Source organism: Fukomys damarensis, unplaced genomic scaffold, assembly GCF_012274545.1.
Source record: "Fukomys damarensis isolate Sample0158 unplaced genomic scaffold, DMR_v1.0_HiC HiC_scaffold_16, whole genome shotgun sequence".
NCBI classification, from domain to species: domain Eukaryota; kingdom Metazoa; phylum Chordata; class Mammalia; order Rodentia; family Bathyergidae; genus Fukomys; species Fukomys damarensis.
The window spans coordinates 132030644-132054592 of NW_022900928.1; the positions used below are offsets into that span (position 1 = coordinate 132030644).

At 53.2% G+C, this 23949-nt stretch overlaps 1 protein-coding gene across 3 annotated transcripts in view; it reads left to right on the forward strand.

Moving 5' to 3' along the window:
- Nucleotides 1-1154: 1154 nt before the first annotated feature.
- Agap1 (ArfGAP with GTPase domain, ankyrin repeat and PH domain 1) overlaps nt 1155-23949 on the forward strand; it is a 468989-nt gene continuing 446194 nt past the window's right edge. The window contains exon 1 of one of the 3 annotated variants that reach the window (XM_033764720.1): nt 1155-1198. Coding sequence is in view for 1 of the 3 variants with exons in the window: in XM_033764715.1 (XP_033620606.1) it covers nt 16195-16231 (37 nt within the window). In the remaining 2 variants the exon portion in view is untranslated. Of the gene's footprint in view, nt 1199-16180; nt 16232-23031; nt 23066-23949 lie in introns of those variants that run through there. The other 2 variants (XM_033764715.1, XM_033764721.1) reach the window with 2 other exon arrangements.

Here is a 23949-nt window from a genome sequence, read left to right on the forward strand (position 1 = left end):
GTGTACACACGCGCCGGGCCGAGGCACGCGGCTGCCCCGCCGAGGGAGGGAGCCCTGCGGTGCTGCTTCCTGTCCTGCCAGGGAAGACGAGTCGTCAGCGGTGGCTGGGTAATGGACGATAGACTCTCCGCCGGGAGAAGGTCTCCTGAGTGCCAGGCCCGGACGACGCCTGGGGGCAGCTGGTGGGGATGGCACCCTTGACAACCGATCAGGCCAGGGCCAAGCGTCATGCTGGACGCTGAAGACGTGTTCTGAGAAGCGCTGCTGCTTAGAGTGCTGTTCTGCGCAGCGTGCTAAGTCGCTGCGGGGCTGCCCCCCAATATTTTTGACTAAGTGGGGCACAGGGAAGCAGCTTGACTCAGCCCCTTCAGGGAGCCAGCGCCGGTCGGGTTGCAGGCAGCACCTTTGTCCAGGGCACCGTCTCCTGCTCCGTGAGCATGCTGGCCTCTACAGTGTGTTGTGCACCCTGACTCCCTGGTTCAGTAAAAAGAGCCCCAGGAGAACAACCCCTCCGTTGAAAGGTCTCTCTGCCACCCGAGTGGAGCTTGCTGTGGGACGCTGTTGGCGCTGGGCAGAGCACTCCTTGCCCAGGCAGGCCAGCATCCCTGCAGAAGTACCAAGGCCTTATGCTGTCCACCTCTCCTGGGCCTGCGTTCTCTCTGGACTTCCTGGGGCTCCCGTTTTTTCTGCTCTTGAGCTTGGGGATTGTTTTCCTGGCTTTGTTCTTTGGTCCCTCAAGGACTGACCAGAGGAAGCAGTTGGCAGGTACCTGAGTGACAGGGAGGCATTGCTTTTGACCAGCGATGGTAAAGGCCCGCAGCGTGGCCAGTCCATGGTCGAGTCCTGCCCGGATGCTGGTGAGATCTCTCCTGAGGAACGCGGTTGGATTAGGGCCGGCAGGAGTGTGTCTGAAAGCAGGTGTGGGCGTCACCCAGCTCCATATGGGAGTGAGAGCCAGGAGGGTTCTGTCTTGGCACTGAGCAGTCGCACCACCAAGCCCCGTGTGTCTCATTTTGAAACTTGGCCAGCTAGGTGCAGGAGGTGGATGTCGTGTTGCGGATCCCCTTGGTGTTTGGTAGCCTCATGGACTTGAACCATGTCCTGGCAGGCTGGGATGAATCGCTCATTCCCCGGAGGATGGCAGCCTCCCTGCAGCCTGGGGAGGCCTGGCTGTGGCACAGGGCTGCCCTGTTGGCAGGTTAGGATGCTTCCAGTCTCGTCAAGAGGGAGGGTGCCTGACAGTGGGGGACCCCGGGACCTGCATCTGTGTTCTAAACATTGGGAGGCATTGCAGTGGGGAGCCTGGGCCAGGTCCACAGTAGTGGAAGGGGTACGGCTGGCTCTCCTGCTTCATCTTCCAAAGTTTGATGAAACCTAACCCTGAAAGCTGCTGCCAGGCGGGGCGTTGCTGGCCCAGAGCACCTCGCTGCAGCACCTACAGGGAAGCACTCTAACTCAGTGTGCCTTGCCACACCTCTTTCATTTCCCATTCCTGGAGCTGCACTAAGCCGCACTGTGGGGTCTGAGCTCTTCCAGCAAAGCCCTCTGACTTTCTGGCAAGAGGGTGTGACTGCATTTTTATTTTCTTTCTTCCTTTTACATTTGTGTGCTTCTGAGATGATGGCTTTTTTATTATTATTTTGGTACCTTGATGCTTGCCTTTACAAAGTGAGACTTGAGGGTCCTTGTTGGCTGGAATCCTTGTCATTTTTAATAAGCTTCAGATTCAGGGGATGGATCCTGCATGAGGCTTTGATAATGCTATTGTCTTTCCTTAAAAACAGGAATGTCCGTATCATGCCCCTGCTGTACCGGTTTAGAGAGGCCTGAGAAGCATTCAGATGTGCCTCTGTTGGCCCTGTTGTCACCATGACCCCACAGTTCCTTGGTAGAGAACTTAAGTGCAGGTGCCTGGGTGTTCATAATCTTATCGTGTGGTGGTGCCAGCCTTGTGAGGCAAGGTGGGCCAGCTTCATTGTCTGTATAGAACAGGGGCAGAGCTTTGGGGAGGGCAGTGGAACCCCAAACATCTGAAGGAAGTTGCTCAAAGTCTGGTGTGAACCAAGGATCATTTGGGGGTCCAGGTCTTGGCTTCGCAAAACAGTGCTCTTTCAGGACCTCCCCTTCCTCCTCAAGTTGAAGTTCAGTTGCTGTCATGAAGTGTTTTCCTGTCTGTGCCAATCCTGACACAAGGATGGGGCCCGTGTCCACCTCACTGTGCTGTGCAGGCTCAGAGAACTGCGCAGCTGTGGCAGGATGACGTTGTTGGGTGAGCAGAGAACTGTGTGGAAGCTCGCATTCACTGATCCAGAGTCCCAGGGCATTGCTGAGACAGAGGCATACCGTGCCTGTGCCTCAGGGACCCTGACTGAGTGTGTACCAGGCACCCCAGTAGCTGCCCTGGACTCCACTCCCAGAACACACATACGTGTACAACTTTCTTCAGATAAAACGATTTCCAAACAGGAAGGCTTGTGCATATCATAGCGAATATTTCAAAAATCACTTGTCCTCCAAAACAGAAAACTGCCTTCATTTTAGAGGGTATCAGTTAGACTCTTCTCTGTCTGTGTACACACACACACACACACACACACACACACACACACACACACACTTGGGGTCCTGTTTTAAGAAGCCTTTGACTTCCACAGTGGGAGCCCTTTTCAAAAATATCTTCCAAGAAGGGTCTGGGATTTAGCTTAGTGGTTCTGCCGCCTGCCTTGCAAGAGCAAGGTCCTGAGTTTGATCCCTGGTGCAAGATAGTTTCTTTTAGTGGACATAATCGTGTGTCAGTATTTTATTGAAAAGTTCCTCTTTTCTGGCATCTTCCCAGATGTCTGCTGTTGGAAGGGGTATGGTATTGTCAGAGGGTGTTTGGGTTCATGTTTATTTCAGGGGCGGTTAGAGTCAGGGTCAGAGAATCTCTTCATGATGGACTGAGTTAGTTTAATATATTCTAGTTGAAAGAGCTCACCAAGATTCCCAGGTAAAAATAGGTCAGTGATCTTGTGTGTAGGGATGAGATACATGTGATGTTTGCACTCAGCCTTGAGAGTTGGCAGCCCTCCCCTCAAAAGAAGTGTTTTCTTTATTTTGGGGGGCGGGGCTAAAAGCACATAACTTTTTGTTAATATTTCTGCGCACCGGGGTTCACAGAGAGTTGGCTTTTTAGGACTGGGCAGGTTAGACTCCCGCAGGCAGTGAAGCTGTTCGCCGGTGGTCATTGTTTGTGTTGACCAAAGTAGGTGCCACTGACCAAGCCGGCCTCCTTTCCAGAGCAGAACCTGGAGCTGGCTGAGAAATCTCAGGGAGTGCGGAAGTGTGTGAGGGGAGGCCCTGAGGTCTGTGCTCCATGCCCATCCCGGGGTCGCCTCTTCTCCAAGGGCAGCTCTTGTCTTCATGACTCCTACTGATCGGGGAGCAGCACCTCAGGCGAGCAAAGGGACCTGGAGTGTGAGCGGCTGCTGCTGGTTGCCTTCAGATTCTGCTCATCCGGCCTCTGGGGTGTCCTGCAGTCAGGCGGGTGGCTGTGCAGTGCGGCCACCCCAAGCCACCCCGCCCCATGCACAGAGGAGTCTGGGACCCACCTGGCCTCCGGTTGGAGCGGCTTGTCCAGGTTTCCACTCAGTCCTCCTCTGCAGAGTCCACCTGGGTTGGATGGGGTTGAGGTAGATGATTCAGCCAGCCTTTTTGTTAAGTAAAGCTTGGTGTTCTTTTAAGGCTGGAGCCTTTTAGCAGTCGCACATCGTAATTCAGTTTGCCAGTGGCAGATCCCCGCAGCTGAGTTAGCCCAGCTCGATCACCCTGGGCAACACGAGTCTCAGATTGCCAGGCACCGCGGGAAGTTTGGGCCTTGTCTGTCGTTGGACCCCAGTGGACATCCATGCCTCCATCCTCACCCGTGGCTGCTCTGCAGACAGCAGTGCTGTCCGCCAGCCAGGTGGGAACCCTGCTTTTCACTCAGCGAGGGCCTTTTCAAAGGCATGTTCCAGGGCCGGGAAAGTGGGGCAGGGTCCACCTAACCCCATGGCACAGCTGCATCCCTGGGCTTGGGTCCCACGGAGTCCTGAGCATTAACACCAAACCCTGGGGCAACCCTGCAGCCCTGAAAGAGTGGGAAGTGTGCCCAGGTGAGCTGTCTTTCTGGAATCTCCTGAGGCCGAAATGGAGCCCCTGCCGCTCTTTGTCCCAGGTCTGGGCAGCCATCCCTGTGTGTGCCCTTGCCCTATGAGGAGAAGGGCTGGTTCGTGCCCCAAGTAACCAGGAGTACTGTGTTCCCCACGAAGTTGCTTACTGCAGCCAAACTCTGTGAAGAGTTTTTCATGTAGAAATTTATTTAATCTGGTTGTTGCAGGTGTGTATGTTTAGCGAGACAGATTCCATCCTCCTGCCATGGGTTACGAGCCATTTTTCCTTGTCACTAGCTACAACGTTGGTAGTATATGAAGTCTAATCAAAGGTTGCAAGTTGCCGGCTCCTCTGTAAAAATAATGCTCAGTTGGGTGGTGGTTGCTTCCAGGTGGAAAGCTCATGCCTTACAGCATCTGACGCCTTATGCAGTCTGGGTGTTCGTTAATAATCTGGTTTCATGTTCTTGGTTGTGGCGTGTGTGACCCTTTTCTGAAATGCCGCTCCCTGGTGAGGCCTGACACACATGAGCGTGGTCCTCACCTGACCTCTGCCCATCTGAGTTGAGATGCTCGTGCTCTCTGCTGCCCTGCTTACCTCTCTGGCCCAGAGCATGGGGAACTCTCTGAGGACACATGTTAGGTCCTTGTTCCTTTTGTAACTCAGCGGTTCTATGGTAGCGTCTGGCCTGGAACTGTTCATTGACCTATTTACTTGCCAATGGGCTCGTGTTTTCTCTTGACCTGTGAGGCCTTACACCTCACTGGTAGGGTAAACAGTGTTCACCTTCCTGCAGAAATGAGGCATTTTGAAGTCTGTCCCTGGAGCACAGGAGTTAGGGCTCAGCACCCTTTGGATCTGGTGGATGGGAATGGTAAATCAACTGGTGTCTGGGGTGGAAATGTAACTTTCTGTAGTGCAGTCAGGGGAAGAAAGAATTCAGCTTGTAAATCTTGGCAACTCTTTCAAAACCAATGATGTGCAAAACCAGTGATGTTGCTTTTTTATGTTTGGATGCTGGTAAATTTCAGATGAAGTGTCAGTGTCACCGAGAGGGACAAATGACAATTGTTGGCACCATAGGAGGCGTGATCAACATCTATGGCAAATATTTAAATTTCAGAAGTTGATTATAGTAAAAGACACACTACCTCTAATGTCCCTCAGGACAGTGTCCCTTACTTCGAGCATACTTATCCCACCGTGCTTGCCATTTTCTGAAGCAGTTCTGGAAGTCCTCTTTCATGAGCGTCTAAGAGGTTTGTCAGAAATACACCGAATGCAGCCATCAAGTACCCTGCAGCAGAAAGGGAGGCTCGTAAAAACAGAGCAGCATGCTTCATCCTCCACCTTATTCCCTGGAACTGGCACCGTGTGACCTCGGGCTCTTCCCTGGGTCAAAATGGTCATGAAAAGTCAGCATTTTGAATCAGTTCAGAACATTGAGCAGCCGCAGCAGCACAACTAAAGACCCTCATGGAAGGGTACTCCAGAGCTGCTTCAGAAAGTGGCAGGAATGGGGGATGAATGTGTTCAAAGTGAGGGGAGGCTTTTGAGGGGGATTCACGGCAATGTCTTTGGCTGTAATCATCTTAAGGAACTTAAATACTCACTGTGTATTTTCCTCATATCTCGTGGCACTTAGTACCATGCTGAGAGCTGGTTGTCAAGCATGAGCATGAAAGCTGATCCACCCAAGGCCAAGAGTGGCCTGGGGCATTACTCATGTCACAGAGCGTAAGCATGAGGACGAGGAGGAACATACACCCAGGGCGGAATGCTTTCAGGCCCACGTTTGCAGTGGCTCAGCACCGCGCCCGTGAGGGCTGAGTGCCTGGAACTGCCTCCTGTCCCCTTTCCTTCTCTGTCTCAGGCCCGTTCAGTGCACTTGCCTTCTTGCCTCCTGGAGAGCGTTGGTGTCAGCATCAGCAGTCTTATACATATTTAGTCGGACTGCCTCAGTGCTCGCGTATCGTGATAATGTGACCAGTGGTGCATTTTGTTGCTGCTGTTTCTAGGTGAAAAGGGGAAAAGAGCGCTTCTGTGAGATAGGACCTGTATATTATCAGCAGCTTATAAGTGGTTGGCAGAGCCTGAAGGAAGTGACTCCAGAGCAAGAGCTGTGGCTACAGCTGCTGCAGGAACCTTCAAAACAATTGCTACTACCACCTCTGCTGTTGTCCAGACCTTCGCATTTGTTGGGACTGAACTCCCTTGTTTTACATCCCCCCTTTTCCCGTGTACCCGCCAGTTGTAGTCGTATGCCTCTGGCTTGTTGTAACTGCAGGTTTGGCTTGTCGTAGGTTTCTCTACATGCTGGGGAGCCTGCGTCCCCCTCCTGTCCCCTTCCCAATTCCTCAGAACCTTCCATCCTTAGCTTAAGTGATTGAATCTGGCAAAGCTGGATGAAGCTTAGATATTTTTAAAATCCAGGTTGGGGGTTCTGATCTGGTGCTTAGCTACCTAATTCCTTCCTTTTGTTAAGTACCTTTCTCTGAGAAAAAAAATGCAGGCTACAGATGTTAATCTCTAATCTTTGCTGCATCTGTTATTCTGGGTCTGGGACCGGAGGGCATGGCCTTGTGCGTGGGCTGGGGGTTCTGGTTCCTGATCTGCCCAGGGCACGTGCCTTGCCCAGGCCCTGGGGAGTCCCTATCTGCACTGGTGCTGGAATTTGGGTCCAGTCCCTTCACTGTCGGGTGCCGCCTACTCAGGGCTGGAAGGGTGCTTCTGGGTTGTGTGTGGGGTTGGGAGGAAGTAGAGCCAATGCCGTCCCCAGCAGAAGCGGCTGTTAAGGGGCCCTTTGAGTAACCAGCCAGTAAATAGCTTGTTTGTGTGCAAGGTCGGGACATTTTCCGTAGAGAGCAGACTAAATATAGGCTTGAGGGTGCGGACACGGGGCCAGGAGGGGCTGTCATCCTGCTGGTATTGTTTCTTCCATTGGTAATCAGGGCACCACCAGCCCTGAACAGGTGGCCACCCCGAGCTGTCTGGGAACAGCTTGGTGTTTTTGTTTAACCAGGGGCTCATTTGCAAATTTCACACTTCTCCCGCTGTTTGATGGGGATTGTCTTTTTCGGGCTGCAGTGTTGGAGTATTTGTACAGTGTTTCTACACAAGCAACTGTCTCAGCCTTAAAACGGCTCATGCCGGCTGGTTGTCATTAGCATCATGGTTAGAAGCTTTTTTTTTTCTTTCCTCTCTGTCTCTTAAGGGTGGGAAATGCTTTTCATGGTTCTGGGAGAAGAATTCAAATAATTACTGGCCATGTTCACAAACCGTTTATATTTGGTCTTAGAAATGTCAACATTCAACAGGCTCAAACAGATAGAACCATGTTGGCTTCCAAAGCCTCCCAAAGCTGCTGTTGCCATATCTGTTGCCTTAGTTATCTTGTCTTCTAGGGAGAGCCATTCCTTTAGAAAGAGAGTTTAGTTTCAATGCATTGACTTTTAGTTTTACTTAATATGGCCATACTAGCAGTATTGAGGGTACTTGAAAGGAAGTTTTAAAAAGTCTTTTTTTTTTTTTGGTACCGGGGATTGAACTTGGGTCTTTGCACTTGCAAGGCAGGCCACCGAACCGCTGAGCTAAATCACTGGCCCCTAAAAGTTTTTTGTTTTTTTTTTAATGAGTTCAACAAATAATAAGACTTTTTTTTTTGTTGGTACCGGGGATTGAACTTGGGTCTTTGCCCTTGCAAGGCAGGCCCCCGAACCGCTGAGCTAAATCACTGGCCCCTAAAAGTTTTTTGTTTTTTTTTTAATGAGTTCAACAAATAATAAGACTTTAGTTTCATGAAAGAATTTTTGCTTTTTTTTTTGTTTTCGGTGGTGCTGGGAATTGAACCTGGTACCTCACCTGCTCTGGCCAGTCAGTGGAAGGGTGTGGAAGCAATGGTGTTACCTGTGACTGCTGGCTTTTACAATGGAAAAGAAACATTTGGAAAGCAGCATTTGCACTGAACACCCCTGCAGCCTGCTCTGTGAAGAGAAAGTCTTGTGTTTCCCAGGGAAGGTGCTTCCTGGCCCCTGCGGCTCGAGTCCAGTTGTGATGCTTGATTTCAGCCGTGATGCTCAGGCAGACCTGTGAGGTTTGGACTTGGAACAGTGTGATTGAGCCCTCTTTCAGCTTGCATTTTGGGGTCCCCATTCTGACACGTAGCATAAATAAAGATGCCCAAAGCACAGGGGGAGGCTTTGCAAAGCCACCTGTGAGTGTTGCCGGCTTCCAAACCCAGTGGCGGAACTTGGACATCGGGTCCGGCTGTGCCACCTGCAGGTGGACGCTGTGCCCTGGTGCCTGGCTGTAGGTCCCTTCTGCTGTCCTTGCCCTCCGGCTAGTTTCCAGGTTGTGGCTGTGGTGAATGGCACTGCCAGCCGCACTCCCTGCCGTGCCATTTGGTGTCTTGTGCCCTCTTTTCTGTGCGGGCCAGGCCGGGAGGGGAAGAGTGGGTGGCATTGCTCCTCCCCGGCTGGGCGCAGTACTCAGGATGCAGCCCTTTCGTGGCCATCACAGTTTACTTTGTGGTTCCTGAGGTGACAGTTTTTCTCGGTGCCTCTCTCCTCCAGCCTTCAGCCTTTTGGTATTTGCTCATGAACAAAGATTTAAGTGGCTGGTTGAAGGGGTGATGGAATACACAGTGAATGTTTTAAAACCTGTGCGATTGCTGTTAATCCCCCACAAAATGCTCCCTCTCACCACTCCCTCTGCTCTTGCCACTCTCTGGAGCCGTGCTGGAAGTCCTCTAGCATGAGTGTCTTTGTGAGGTGTGATCAGAAATGTGGTGAATGCTTCTCAGTGCCACCCGGCGGAGAGGTGTGCTCCTGAAAACTGGGGTTGTCCTTGTCGACTGTGTTCACCGGATCTGGCTCTGTGTGACTTTTGGTTTTTGCCCAAAGCCAGAATGACCACGAAAGGTCAGTGTTTTGAATTGACACGCAACCAAAGACACTCAAGAAAGAAGACGTCCAGAGCTGCTTCTCAAAGTGACAAGAACCATGGGATGAGTGTGTTCAAAGAGAGGGGAAGAGTTTTGGGGGGGATTCATGGCAATGTGTGTTTTACTGTATTGAAAATTAATAAGCAACTATGCGGCCACTGTACTTTTTGATCACACCTCCTCCATTTCTGGCCCTATCATGGACAGTAGTTTTTTAACTTTAGGATCATCTCCCAACTGTTTCTTCCTTGTTAGTGAAATAATAATGGCTCTGTGAATTTTCGAGTGAAATTGTCACCAGGAAGTCTTGTCCTTTAAGTCATGGGTGTGTGGTCCTTTGGGAGGGGAGTCCGGGGACTCTGCTTGTTGGAGGGGATGACCATCTGCTCCGCTCCAGCCCCAGGCCCACTCTGGCTTTGCCCGGGCCTCTGATGGCCTCTGGGTCCCAGGTAGAGTTCGAGAAGAAGCCCACTCTGCTCTGGCCTCTACTCTTGATAGTTGCACCTTAGCGCTGTTCAGCGTCCTTGTTTGTGCAGTTACAGCTGAGACATCGAAGGACAATGAGAAGGCAAGTGCTGCCAGCTCCAGCCCTGTTCCCTAGGGGTTGTTGTCTTTGTTTGCCTTGGTGTCCTAGGAGCCGCCCATCCCCCTCACACGGCCTGCGCGGGGAGGGGTGGGGCGGGGCGACCTGGAAGCCCTCCTCCCCAGAAGGGCTGTGGTTGGAGGGCCCTGTGGTTTTCTCCAGTGGCTTTGCAAAGACAAATATTTATTTTGAGGGATGGTGGTGGGAGGCTGCATTCATGCTCACTTTGTGTGCTGTGGGAAGTGGTTAATGTGACAATCAGTGGATGAGAAGTTATCGCAGCCGCTGGGACGAGGCCCTGAAGCTGGTGGGGCAGCTGGATATGTGGGGTGCTGGCTCCTCCTTGGGGCCTTGCGCCCCGGAGCCCCAGAAGCCACAGGAGTGCAGATCAGCAGCCGTGCAAGGTCCTGTGGCTGGCCGTTGGGGCTGTCCAGGCCAGCGGTAGCAGGAGACCCTCTAGGGGGAACCGGCCAGGTGGACAGGGAGCTCTGAGAACTCCACAGAGAGTGGGCTGTGCAGCCAGACCAGCGAGAGGTTCCTGGGGAGAGGTGCTCTGTGCCCAGCGGTTACCTTACAGGAAGGAATGGCCATGGATGTCGGGCCTGGGCCAAGGGAGAGTTCAGAACTGAACAAACCAGGTTTGGTGGTGCATGCCAGTGATCCGGCATTCTAGGAAGCAGAAGCAGGAGGGCTGCAAGTTTGAGCTCAGCCTGGGCAGCTTAGTGGCTTAGTGAGAGCCTGTCACAAAAATAAAATGGGCTGGGATGTAGCTCAGGGCAGAGGGCTGGAAGCAGTCACTAGCACACACTACCCTCCCCAGAGGGTGGGGTAGCATCAGGGCTTTGGAAGGGCAGGTGGGTGACCGGGCCCTGGGGGGATCAGACGCTGGTTGCCTTGCTGTAGAGAGCAGCAGGAACCACATCTGAGGTTGATGAAAGGTGTGGCGTGGGAGGGCGTTGAGGCTCTCCCTGGTAGCCGGGGAGTGAGGTGTGCCAGGGCTCTGCCTCCGGTACTGCAGGTTGAGCAGGGAGAGGTCTGACGCATGGACCCTGGAGGTGGCCCCTGCCTCATGGAGTGACTCGGCTGCTAGGGCAGGCACATATGGGGTTGTGGCACAGCCTCTTCTTCCCTGCACGCTTTTCCTGGCATCCGAGGTATACGGGTCCCTCGTTGGCTGTGGCCGGGGTAGATCCCACCTGTAGATCCTGAACAGGACAGCGGCCCCCCGGGAGGTCCTGTTAGACCAGCCTCCTGCCCAGCCATCTGTATTTACAGCTTTCTGCCTTAGCAGAGGACTGGGTGCTCATCCCAGGCCAGGTGTGCAGGGGCCCGGAGACCTGAGGGTTGGCTTCAGAGTGGCCCAGGCCTGGCCGGGTAAAGCTGACCACTGCGGGCCTCTGCGGGCAGCGTGCTTGACTTCTGCAGGTGACTCCTGATGCTCTCTCCTCTGCCCAGGGAAGCCGCCACCTCCACACAGAAAAAGCAGTCTCCATTGTTTTCCTCCTAGACAATTTCAGTTCACCTGTAAGTCTCCATCTGTACTCACCTCCGTGGTAACTTCATGCTGGGGAATACGTTGTGTACCTCTTTCTGCTGATTACTAAATCTAAAGCGTCCCTCCTCCTCCCCTTCCTGCTGCTGCTGCTCTTCAGTCTCCCAGCTCCTGCCACTCTGCCAGCCTCCTGGAAAATCCTCAGGAAAATCATTGTGCTCTTGGTGCTCTTTTCCACGCGCCTGATGCCAGCCTGGCTGCCAGCTGAGCCTGTGCTGCTGCTCCTGAAAGCAGCCCGGAATTCCAGATGAGCCTGGTACTTTCCAGAACTCAGGATGCAGGTGTAGGCAACCTTGGATTTTTTGGTTTGCACGTGGCCTGGTCGGAGGTCACAGCCTTCCTGGTCTGGGAGGCAGGCGTTCCTCTGCTCACTAAGGGACATGGATGCTGTGTGCTGCTCGGGGTGTTTGCAGGCTCAATGCAGCCTTTGCCCACCTTGGGCATCTTTTCCTGCTCCCCTATGACTGCCCGGGTGAGTGTCCGTCCTTTTAGTGTATGGCTTCAAACACGTAGAACCAAAACAGCTACTGCTGAAAAGATGGGAAATTCAGCTGCATCCATGGAATCTGTTTTCCTCAGCCTGTTGAGATGAAAAGCTGCAGACACATGGGAGAGGTGGAAGAGTGTGGGGTGTGAACTCTCACCCACCCACCTGAACCCCGGCCCGCTTCTACCCTGCCCCGGGATGGGCCAGGCCACAGTGCCTAGGAGGGCAGAGTTTTCCAAAGTGATCCAGCCGTGGATTCCCAGGGCTCCGGGCACAGTGCAGTTTAGGTGCTGTGTGGGGCTCTGGGCTGGTGTGGGTACAGCGGGATGGGGACACATACAGGGGAGCTGGCCTGGGGCGGGTCTGATTCTTCAGGGGCTGTGGGCTTAGCTTGCGCTCCAGGAGGGCGGCGTTCTGTCCCCTTAGGGTGAACCCAAAGGCTGGCTCAGCTTCACAGCCCCAGTGAGCCTGTGTTTGGTGAGCAGCCCGCAGTCATTTGGGCTTGGGGGTCTTGGGGAAGGCACCAAGGCCTGTGTCCTGGGACTGGCTTTGAGATGTGGCACAAGCACAGGTGTTCGTGTTGCATCACAACCTATTTCTGGGAGGAGAATGATGTCACATGGGGTCACAACCCATTAAGGACCGAGAAGTGTGGCCTGTGGATGTGAGACAGATCTACTGAGTTGCCCTGGGGCCCTTGGGCAGAGTGGTTCTCCTTCTGGGCCTTCATTTTAGTGTCTTAAAATCTTTTTGATTGGACTTTGGTCTAAAGGGTCCTCCTGACTCCGAAGTGACTGCCACCACCCTGTCCATTACATCTTAGTTCCTGAACTTAAGTCAGGGCCACGCTGATCTGGTTTGGTTGGATGGCATTGTTAGGTTACTTTTTCCGTAATCTCTTCCCCTATCACATGCTGCCAGCAGAGCAGTGTTTAAAGAGGAAGAGAGCACCTTGTGTCTGATGTGCGTGATCTGTGGCTCATCACTAGTGTCCCGTGTCAGGGGCACACCGAGGCCCTCAGGGTGATCAGCACCTCCAGCTCTGCTCCCTGGACTGGACCAGGTGGCCGCGTGACCCGGAGGCCCTGTGCTCTTGCCTGTTGTGCTAAGTGTGGGAGTCTTGCAGTGTGATCAGCGAGTGTGCCGCAGCTGTGCCCTTCCGCGCCACACCTCCTCTCTGAATTGGCGGAGTCCATGTCCCTGCAGTGCCCATTACAGTGTTACTCACGGAGCCCACTGGGCTGAGTCCTTTCCCCACACCCGACCAGACTGGCTAGAGCTGGTGCCAACCCCCCAGGCGGACAGCCCCAGTTCCCCAGCTGACCCGTGGCTCTCCGTACCCTGCCCAGAGCTGGCCGTGAGTGGACAGCCTTTTGGTGTGCAGTCAGAGTGTCCTCTCCCACCTGCGGTCACAGAGCCCCTCTCGAGGACTGTAAGCCCCATGCTGGTCTGTGCTGCCAGTTGGACCCCAGTTTTGCACGTCAGGCCACTCTGGTTCAAAGCACAGGTGTGGCATCCACACCAGAACTCTGTTTGTATGGAATGTGGGTCTACAGTCTCCAGCCGGGGTCTGGCTTCCAATTTTCATCCTGTTTTGATTTTCTGTTCTGTGTTCAAGCCAAGCCCCCGCCACCCTCACTTGCCAACCCATACTGGGGCTTGAACCTGGGCCTTAGCCCTAAGCTACATCCCCAGTCCTTTTTACTTTTTATTTTGAAATGGGGTCTTGCTAAATCCCAGAATTGCTCAGGCTGGGATGCCTGAACTGCCTCAGCCTCCCGAGATGGCAAGATTATAGGCGTGCACACCACGCCTGGCTCAAGTAGGCCAAGTGAGACCACATTGTACTTTCTTGCCTGCCATGGAAGGGGCTCATCCCTTCCTAACAGGTGCCGCCTTCAGTAGCGCCGTCCCCCACTCTGCCTCTCCCCATCTCCACTGTAGTGAAAAGCTGGATTTCTCTACTTTGGGGACAGGAAGTCTCTCATCCGTCCAGCTGCATGTGCATACGAGAGGGTGCCCACCTTGGCTCTTACACTCATGGTGGCAAGAGCAACAGATGACCTATGTGCCCTTGTCATGGGAGAATTTCAGCAGTGGCAGACAGCTGCAGTACAGCCGTGGTGCTCCCTCCAGCCTGTCCTCTGCTTCTCCAGGGGCTGCGCCATGATGGCCCCTTTCCCTGTTCGTTCTCATTCATCGTCCATTCATTCATTCACTTGCTCAGCCCATCCTTTCCTTCTCCCCACCCTCTGTAGGAGCCTAGTGCACTGAAGGTTCTGTGTGTTGGTTAGGGGGTATAGGAACGGGTATGTTACCAGTGCTGGCGTCTCTGTCTGCAGGACCCTGCCCCGGCCTCCCTGGCAGACGGCAAGGGGTGGAGATGTGCATGGGGCGTCCCAGCTGGGGTGACACCTGCTCTGTTAGAAGGAGGCATTCTCCGTCCTCCTGTAGGAAGATGCCCTATGAAGCTAATTGCAATGAACTTTTCCAGATCTGTGTGCTGAGAAAATGCATTTTCCATGGTTACCGTTACCTTGGCTCTTGGTTACATAACTCCTGTTAGATTCAGAAACTGGGTTTTTTTAAAGCTTGGGTTCTGGGATTTTTAAAAAAGATGATTTAAACGGTGCTGACACAGGTATCATTTCTTGGGGGGACTTTCTGGACAGCAGCCCAGAAGCTGTCATTAGACTTGAGCTGATGTGACAGGAGTCCCTCTCCTGGTTTGAGAATGTGTCACTGGGATCTTCCCAGTTAGAGCTGCAGAAGCTGCAGCCGACTGGGCAGGGCCACCCTAGCTTCCTGCTGCTGTCCCCCTGGAGTTGGCAGCGTGAGGAGGACCGTGGATGTCACACGTGTCACAGTGACCCCAGCACTGCTCACAGTGCTGAGCAGCTTTTGCTGTTTTCTCCATCCTCCTCCTTGTGTTAGGCCCGCGGGGGGCCGGGAGTCCTTCCCTGGAGCCAGCTGACCCTTCCTCAGTGAGCAGGCTCGCTAGGCAGTCCTGAGCCATCACTATTCCAGGTCCACTCTTCCCTCAAAGGCCCAGGGATGTGGCTCTTCTGAATCTCAGCTGTCACCCAGTTACCAGCAGTCCCAGACTGATGTGAGCAGTGAACTCCTTTGTGGGAAGAGAGGCTGCTGGGAGGGTGGGAACGAGGTGTGGCTCTGGCCCTGTGGCTCTCCCAGTTTGCCTTGTAAGGGACATGCCACTCCCTGCGGGCATCTTTGACAGCTGTTCCCACTCCACATTCCAGAAACTTCTGTTAAACACTTCGTGCTCCCTCTCCTCAGCCATCCCTGCCCTTCTCATTATAAAGCCCACAGTAGCACTTGCGTCTGATGAGTGTTTGCTGTCTGTAGAACCTGAATGGGGCGGACAAATTACGTGTCACTCTGTCACCCTGGTTGCCAGGGACGAAGGTGGTAGAAGCACCACCTTCCAAGTCACGAGCTTTCAAGTCTGGAAAATGTCCAGCCTGGTCCAAATCTGCCACCTCCAGGAAGTGGCCGAGTCAGGACCTGAACTCAGGACCGGCCAACACCAGCCACCCACGGTTTTCTGTGTTAGTAAAGTAAAAAAGTCTTGCATCCGCTGAGCCCGAGAGCCTGCAGAAGGACCTGAGGAGTGCACTGCTGCCCTGGAGCTCCCGCAGACTTTGATTTGTGGCTCAGAACTCACACGCACCCTTGGTATTTTACTCACCGAGGCTGTGAAGAAAAAGCAGCTGGCTCCTCGTGTCATTCTGCTGCTGCTGAGGTCTTGTGGCGGCTGCGATGCTGACGATGCTGACTGAAGGTTTCGATTGCACGAGGAGGAGGCACAATGGCAGCTGGCTGCCTGCGATTACAGGTTCCAGTGCGGGGAGGAGGGAGAATTTCCAAACAGCGTGGCTCTGCAGACTCAGAGCTACAGTGCCTTCCACCCAGGCTGCCTGCAAGCCTCGCGGATTCTGTGGCACCTCGGTGCTAAAGATACTAGCAAGCAGCTCATTGTTGTACAGGAAGAGAAGCTGCCTTCCCTTGAGCTGTAACTAGAGAGATGCTGGTGCTCTTGGATGCAGAGTGGAGCCTGAGGTCAGACAGGAAGGTGATGAACCCAGGTAGCTAAATGTAACGCATTTCGGAGGTGGCCCTACCACCCTGTCTTCCTCTCTGGCCTCCTGGGCAGTGCACGGCGTGTAAGCCGCCTGCGTTCCCACCTGCAGGGTGCGCCCGTCACCTCCTGTGCTCTGCACTCGCCCTCCTCCCGCCCGGTCTGCTTGTGTAGTTGTGCTCACTGTCACTCTGGATTAGTTTGTATTTTCCAGAATTAAACAGAAGTGAGATCATGCAGCGCAGGGCTCTTTATTTGGCTTCATTCATTTAGCAGAAGTACTTTGAGGTGCATTCAAGTTCTGTGTTTCTGTGGCCGGTTCTTTTTCATTGCTGTGTGGTTTTCCTCTGCCTAGACTTCCTGTAATCTGCTTACCCTGTTGGCGATGTCCTGTTGTGGGATGTTGATTGACCTGTTTCCGGTGTCTGCTTCTACAGGTAAAGAGCTCTGTGAACTTTCAGGTGGGCAGTTGCGATGTTCTGTAGCAGGTGCTTTCACTGCCTTGTGTGGATAACTGAGAGTGGGGTGGCCGTGCAATGTGCTAGTTGTATGTTTAAATTCCAAGAAAACTGACCGACTCTTCCAAGGCAGTGGTGGGTTCCGTATGCTCTCGGGTGGTCTGTTCGAGGCTCTGCTTTGGGTGTGAGCTCCTCGGGCTTCTGCAGGGATGTCCTGGGGAAAGGGTTGCGAAGTGTGGCTGTGTACTGCTGGGTGAGGCCGAGGAAGGGAAGAAAGAGCTGAAGACATAGGACTGCCCAAGGGAGAGGAGCCAGGAAGCCTGGGACCTCCTGCCTCAGTTTCCCGGCCTATAAGCCGGGTGTGTGACCCATGTTCAGAGCAGAGACAGGGATGCCAGCTGTGTCACACAGACACCTGGCGGGGTCTGTGGGTCTTTTTGACTCAGCTTCCCGTGGGCCGAGGCCAGGGACGCAGCTCAGGCTTCCATGGTGCCGGGGCAGCCGGAATTCAGTGGTTGGAGGCTCGGAACTGCTCTCTGCGTCCCCTCGCAGTCCCCAGCCTGCAGCATGAGCTGTGTGCTCCCCCACAGTGACACGCCCTGTCTGGGATGGGGGCCAGGGCAGTGTGTGACCAGAGGGATGAGCCCTTTTCTGTGAGCAGGGGTGCCCTGCTCCCTGGGGCTTCCAGGGTCTACGGGGGCGGGTGTTGTGTGGATGCAGTTTTCTAGGAGCAGCGTGGGGCTGTGTCTCCCCTGCCGTGCGGGAGTGACACATTCCATCCACCTTGTGGGCAGCCTCGAGGGGCTCCCTTAGCAGACTCCTTTGATTACTAACCTTTGTGTGGCTGGGGAAATTGCTCCCTTATTCTCTAGCCAAGAGAACGCCTCCTGGAAACAATTCTGTGTGGATCTTTCCCACAACTCCCGTTCAGGACAGTTTGCTTGGTGGTTCTTATACTTACAGGGTGGGCAGAAAAACCCCTGTCATTTCCTCAGATTGTGGTTTTGTTCCTCCAGAGCTTCTCATAGAGGTGCTCCTAATCTGGTTCGGGGGCTGTGCGTGTGTGTGCATGCACGTACTTCAGGGGGCTGGCAGCAGTGTCCTTGCTCATTTTTTTGCCTGAATCTGCACTAGCAGAATGCTGGAGAGTGGACTTTGATTTTGCTTGAGAGTTGAGCATCTGGATTTTAACTACCGGGGGTGAATGCTGGGATGGGAATTGCTGGCCTGTTGACCTAAGAGTAAGAAAATGCCCTGTGCATTTCGTCCCCGCCTTCTTTGTGCTGTCAGTACTTGGCCTGGTGTGCTGCTGACAGAAGCTGGGGCCTTTGGGTTCTCCTGTGCTACCCGCTGTTCTGTAGTGGCTCCTTTGTTCCTTGGGGGTGTAACCTCTGGCCTGCCCTTTGCTCTGCTCAGGAAGTTGTTAAGGCACGTGACCGAACATGTGACACTTGCAAGGGTGGTGTTATCTGAGGCCAAGCTGCACCTCTGAGAGGTGAGATTGCAGCTCCTGGCCAGATCCCTCTGCTGATCCCCTGAGGGATGAGGTTCCCTTGGGCGCTGGCCGCGCTAGCTTGGAACTGGGCATCCTGGCTTGCTCAGGGTTACCCCTTGGGTGGTTCATGGTAGTGCCACTTACTTATGGAACACTCAGTCTCGCAGTTTTTTGGGCTCACTAATGATCTTTTTGTTCCAGTGTGATTTCTCTAGCTTTCTCCTGATGCCAGATGATCCGAAAGGTGTGACAACAGAAGATTGGAAAACCTCTTCATACGGTTGCCTGTGTATGTGTCGTGGCTGTGTATGTGCATGTCAGTGTGCAGTTGGCCTTCTGTCTGCATGTTCTCCATCCTCAAATTGAATCAACTACAGACTGAGCATGTCCAGGGAAAAAATAGCACTGAATTGCAGACCTTTTCCTTATGGTTCCCCACACAATGCAGTGTAACAACTGCTTACTCATTGTTTACATTGTATCAGGTGTTGTGAGTAACCTAGGGATTATTTTAAGTACCAGGAGGATGTGTGCTTTCCACCATACCATTTTATAGAAGGACTTGGGCACAGGAGATGTTGGTGTCCTGGGGTCAGTGCCCCCGGATCTCGGGGGAGGACTATACTCTCTTCTGTTCCCTGGAACAGTCATCTGCTGATGCTGCTCTTGCTGGCTTGGTTTCTACAGTTGGGGAACCGCTGCTCCTCTCCTCTCTGGCAGGTGTCAAGGCAGTGAGCCAGGTCCCAGAACAGGGACACCTTCCTACTGGGAGGACAAGGACCACCACAGCCTCATCCCTAACGGCCAGACAGTGTCTGTGTTGCTTGGAATGCTGCACACACAGTCATCCCAGCTGCTCAGGAGCCTGAGGCAAGAGGATTGCAAGTTGGGGGCCAGCCTGGGAGACTTAGACTGTCCCAAAATAAAGTAAAGAGCCTGAGGTTGTAGCTCAGTGGTAGATGTTTGTCTAGTGCTGTGTGTGAGATCCTGGGTTCAGTCCCCATGACTCAGGAAAGACAAGAAACATCTGTACCTTCAGTTTGGAGTTTAAGGGTTTTTCTTACAAACCCAAAGGCCCAGTGACACTTCCACCCCCACCCCCAACCCAGGCCCAAGTCTCTCTAGGCTCTTCCAAATAAAACATGTAGCTGGTTTTAAGCTGTAGGTTGCTAGCCCCAAGAATCCTATAGACTTTTGTCATGGTGACCCCCGGACCAAGTTCTCACCCTGCTGTGTGCAGTGTGACTGTTCCTTGGACAGTGCTGTGTTTGGCAGCTTTGCTTGACCTGTAAACAGGTCCCAGAGCATTAATCCAGTCATGCCTTATGCTGCCCAAGCCGTTCACTGGCTCACCCAGGTTTTCAGAATGAAGTTGCCCTGAAGCCTTTTGGGAATAAGACAGGGTAAATACAGAAATGCAATTGCAGTTGCCTGGCTCAGTACCCAGGGGCCCTGCGATGGGCCTGCCTGCCCACTCTTGCCCGTAGCCTGTGGACCCTGTGGCTGCAGGTGGCACCATCACCTACCAGTACCTGTTCCCAGTTCCTGGCTGACCTCACCTGGGCTCTGGGTCGTCTGGGCCCTCCACGTGGCAGGCTTTTTTCTTAACCTGACAGGCACCTCACAACTCGATCAAGAGTACCCGCTTACCTGACACCATGCATGTGGCTCCTGGTGGCAGTGCCAGGGTTGGGCCCGCCACACTGTATGGTTTGTGCACTGTGCTCAGAAGTAGGGGTGCACATGCCACTGTTCCAGGTGCCGAGACACTGGGGCGATGGGACCAAACCCCAAATCTCTCCACAACTGCACTTCGAGGAGCTTGGCTGTGGGCAAGGAGAGGCATTAAAAATTCCTCTTCATGTGAGTCTGTGTGCAGTGGCAGGGGACTGTCAAGTGCTCAAGGACTCAGATTTCCCAGGGAGGAGCCCACAGCATAAGGATCAGGTGGCAGGGCTGCATGCCCAGCCCATCCAGGTTGCCATGACTGTTGTTCAAGGGACGCTTTTCTTTGTGAATTTCCACAAGAATTTAGGGCATTGGAAAAGGGGCTCTTAAGTTTAGGTAATCTTTGCCACAAACAGTTGATCTTTGCCTTTTAGAGCTGCCAGAATTTGTTGGCCTTCCAGCCTGGAGACAATTTGGATCTTTGGAAGCAGCAGAGTCCCGTTGTAGACAGGTCAAGCAAATGTGGCATTTGTCAGAAGGATTCGGTGGCTTTGCCATCGAGAAGCAGTGGGATGAACTGAACTCTGGGCAGGGTTGCTTGTGCCTCCATGATGCTGTTTGGATTTTCTGCTCCTAGTTGGTATCTCCCGTGGCATGACTGGGGAGGTCAGAAGACCTTGATTCATAGTCCCATGAGGAGAGAAGAGAGGAAAGATCCTCAAGGGAAAATGGAAATGTTTTCCCAAAGGTGAGGCTGGAGATCCTGGGCGGGCAGGAACAGTGTTCCACCTTGGGGGCAGTGCCTGGGCTTGGTCCTGCCGTAGGATGGATGCCCATTGTGCCAGGAGTTTCATTTTGTTTGTCTGCACAGGTCCAGCGTTTATTTGTCATCTGGTGTTGTTAAAAGTTAATGGGGTGGGCAGGACAGGATGCATGCCCTGGTGACTTGACACAGATGCTGATCTTCAAGCTGAGCCAGTATGTGCAGACTCGTGAGGCTCTTCAGACATTTGAACTACCCCTTACAACTATAAAGAGGGCAGCGAGATGAGCGGAGAGCTGGGAAAATGTCACAGCGGTGTTGGCTTCGGATCCTAAGGGAAGCGAGACACTGTACTAAAGCGGGTAGCCTGGGACAAGGACATACAGGACCACCAGGAGCAGGGGACAGTGGCAGGGCTGAGCGTGCGGCCTTTGTGGCCTGATTGTCCTGCAGACGGTGACAGGTGGTGCCGTGCACGGAGCAGGGTCCGGTTCCTGGCCCACAGGCTTTGCTGTTGCTGATAAGGGGGTGCCAGCTGTGGCGCCTTCCGCCCCCCGACATTTCCTTTTCAGTCTGTTGTCTCCCCAGCCCTCCGGCACTGGGCATCCCTTTCCCAGAATGCCTGGCAGTAATGGTAAAAGCTGTGGAATGGATGTCTTTCTTGTGTATTCTGTGGCTGTCTTCAAACCCGGAAGTAAGCGCCCTGGGAGTGATGGCCCTGCATGGTGGTGCTGCCCCTGTCCCCAGCCGGCCTCTGTCCATCCAGGCCCAGCCTGTGTTGCCTCTTTTCTTGTACACCTGGCCTCCCAACTCCCCTGGAGGGACCGGGACAGGCATTTGTCAGGCAGACGCCCATGGACTCACTGGGCTCTTGTGGGCAGTGTCAGATCGCTGGGAGGTGGTAAGGCAGCTGCCCAGCGTTGGGGTGCAGGGCGGGGCTCCCCTCTATCAGCGTTTGCTGCCATGGGACTGAGCCTTCGTAACTTGGTCACCCCCAAAGTGAGCCGTGCAGGTGCTACTGAGGGGCAGTGCAGGTAGCAGTGTTTCTAGCCCTGCAGGGTGAAGGTAGTGGGCATGGCAGGCCAGCTTACTTGCTGTGAGGTGTCTGCATGGGTCACTGATGCAAGGCACCTCAGCCTGGACACCTGGCTTGGTGAAATGTGTCTCATAGTTCTGGAAGCTGCAGTGTAGCAGCAAGGTGCCAGCAGGTGTAACTGCTCCTAGGGCCTAGGACACCGATCATATTGGGTCGGGGGCCCCACCATCACCTCTTAACCTTAGTTACTCATCTTCCAGTTATGTTCACTTTGGAGTGCTAGAACTTCACATAGGGATTTGTCATTCCACACGTGTCCTTCCCTCTGCCAGCCTCCCCCTTGTCCCCAGATGTGGTTTCTGAGGGACAGTTGTTCTGTTATCTATGCTGTGTGGCTGTCCCTCACTGCCAGTGTGGCCTGGTTGATTCTGCCTTGGACTTCCAAAGTGGGTGGGGCCAGGGTATGGGTGTTTCCAACTCCAAATAGAACTCTTTATTTTCTGTTTTCAGTAAAATTTATCATTGTGTTTATGTCTTTAAAATGCCTTTATGTTATACATAATAAATACAATTTATATCATGTCATTTTAGTTGAGATTGCAAAGACTAATTTTTAACTGGGAGAAAAGTAATAAATATAAGGTTTGCTGTTTTATAAAAGGAAAAGAGTGTTTGGATCACAGTAATGTTGTTTTAAAAACATCAGGTATGAAAAGATAGGTAAAACTGGGTTATATACTGGAGGGTTAGGTCAGGGGCTGCCTGGCATCTGACCTTGGGGCTGTCGCTCCCTGGTTCACAGGAGGGGAACAGGAAGTGCTCCCAGGAGTCCGTCCGTACCCTGGAAGGCACACAGAACAGGAACTCTGATCCTAGAGAGTGTCCTGGATGCAGAGCTCTCCTCTCGGCTAGTGACAGCTTCTCTATCCAATTTGCTTCTTTCTGAAAATCTAGACACCCCATGGGGGTGTTGATACCACTTGATCGATTGAATAGGATCAAAAGTCTCAGCACCCAGCCCTGGGTGATCTGAGGACTTCGATTTCTCTTTCTCCCACTGACAGATAAAGCCTTTAAACAGAGGTAGGAATGGAGTTGGCCATCTCCCAGGCCCTCTGCCCCCACTGCCTCTTTCAGGAGCTTTTGTGGGGATGACTCTGACCCCTTGGCCTTGGCTCCTAGATATGACTCGGGTCTGGCAGTTGCAGGTCAGCTCACATCAGCTGTCCCCATGGTCAGCTGGGAGCCGCCCTGAGCTGGGAGCTGCCCGCACCAGCATCGTCTGCTGTGGTGCGGGAGAGAGGATGGGGTGCAGGGAGCTGTGGGTGTTTCCCTGGAAGACCACCTCCGCCTGTACACAGACCAGGAAGAAACTCACAGTCAGGGACATGTTCAATCCTCAGAGCCCTGCTGTGCATTCGCTGTCTGTGTCACAGGCCAGAGGACAGTGGCATGGCCACCGGGGTCCAGCGCTCTTAGGCCGGTGGGGAGCTGGGGTCGGTGCACCCCTGAAGTGTCCTGCCACTGCCAGAGGAAGCCTTGCCTGTCCTCGGGCCTCAGTAACCCCAGCACCGTGCTGCTGTGGACAGAATTGTCAGAGCTTTCAAGAGCGTGCCTGGAACTGGTCCTGTTAGTGACACGATTCGGTCATGGGACAAGGATTGTGTCTGTTGTTGTACCAGCTCTCCACAATGGAAGGAGGCACTGTGCACTGCAGGGTAGAATGAAAAGGCCCGGGTTCTCCTGACCCACGGCAGGTGTTCCTGGCACCTCTCGTACCCCGGCTCTTCAGTGGCATCGGTGCTCTCAGAACAACAGTGCCAGCAGATGGTGGCCAGGTGTGGTTCAAAGGTATTTTTTCTTTCTCCTTTTTTAAAACTTTTCATCGTTAGGGTATAAATCTATCTGGGTTGTAAATGTTAGTTCCCATGTTTGAAGCATCTTGGAGCCAGTCTGCTGTTCCACTTGTATGCCTAGTTAGGTGCATTTCCTTAATTTATTTGCAGTTTCTAGGGCTTGTTTCAGGTAGCTGTAAAGAGGTAAAATATGGGGTGTTAGTGTGACATCAGCAGAACGAATCAGAAGAAATCATTAGAGTGAAACTTAAAGACTAGTTCAGATTATCTTTTTTACCTCTCCATTTTATATTCTTTGCTTCACTTATAGTTATATTTGTGTGTGTATGTGTGTGTGTGTGTGTGCGCGCGCGCACTTGCACATTTGTGCAGAGAGGCTCAAACCCAGGGCTTTGCTCATCTTAAGCAGTCACTGTACTACTGAGCTGATCCTCTAGCCCGGTAATTTTTCGAAAGTATTGTCTTCATGTCTATTAAGAAACATAATTTTTTTTTGTACTGGGGGTTGAACTCGGGACCTTGCGCTCTCGAGGCACTTTCGAGGCAGGCAGCAGAACCACTGAGCTAAATCCCTGGCCCCTCATGTCTTTTAAATATAAGCAAATGTGTGTGTTTTCTCCTGTACTCTCTTTTTGGGAAAGGGCTTACCTTGTCCTTTCCCCTGGCCTTTCTTTTGCTGAAGCCCACATCTGGGTCCCTCTCCGTGTGGCCTCTGTTGTGTGTCATGCCTGGCGCAGTTTCTTCCTGGCTGATTAACCAGGCCCTTGGCAAGGGACGCTGATGCATGCCTTTCTTGTCTTGTGTTTTGCTGTTTAGGAATAGCGCTGTCTGGTGTGCACCTGCCTTTTTCTTATTTCTTGATTTGGGGAAAAGGGTTCC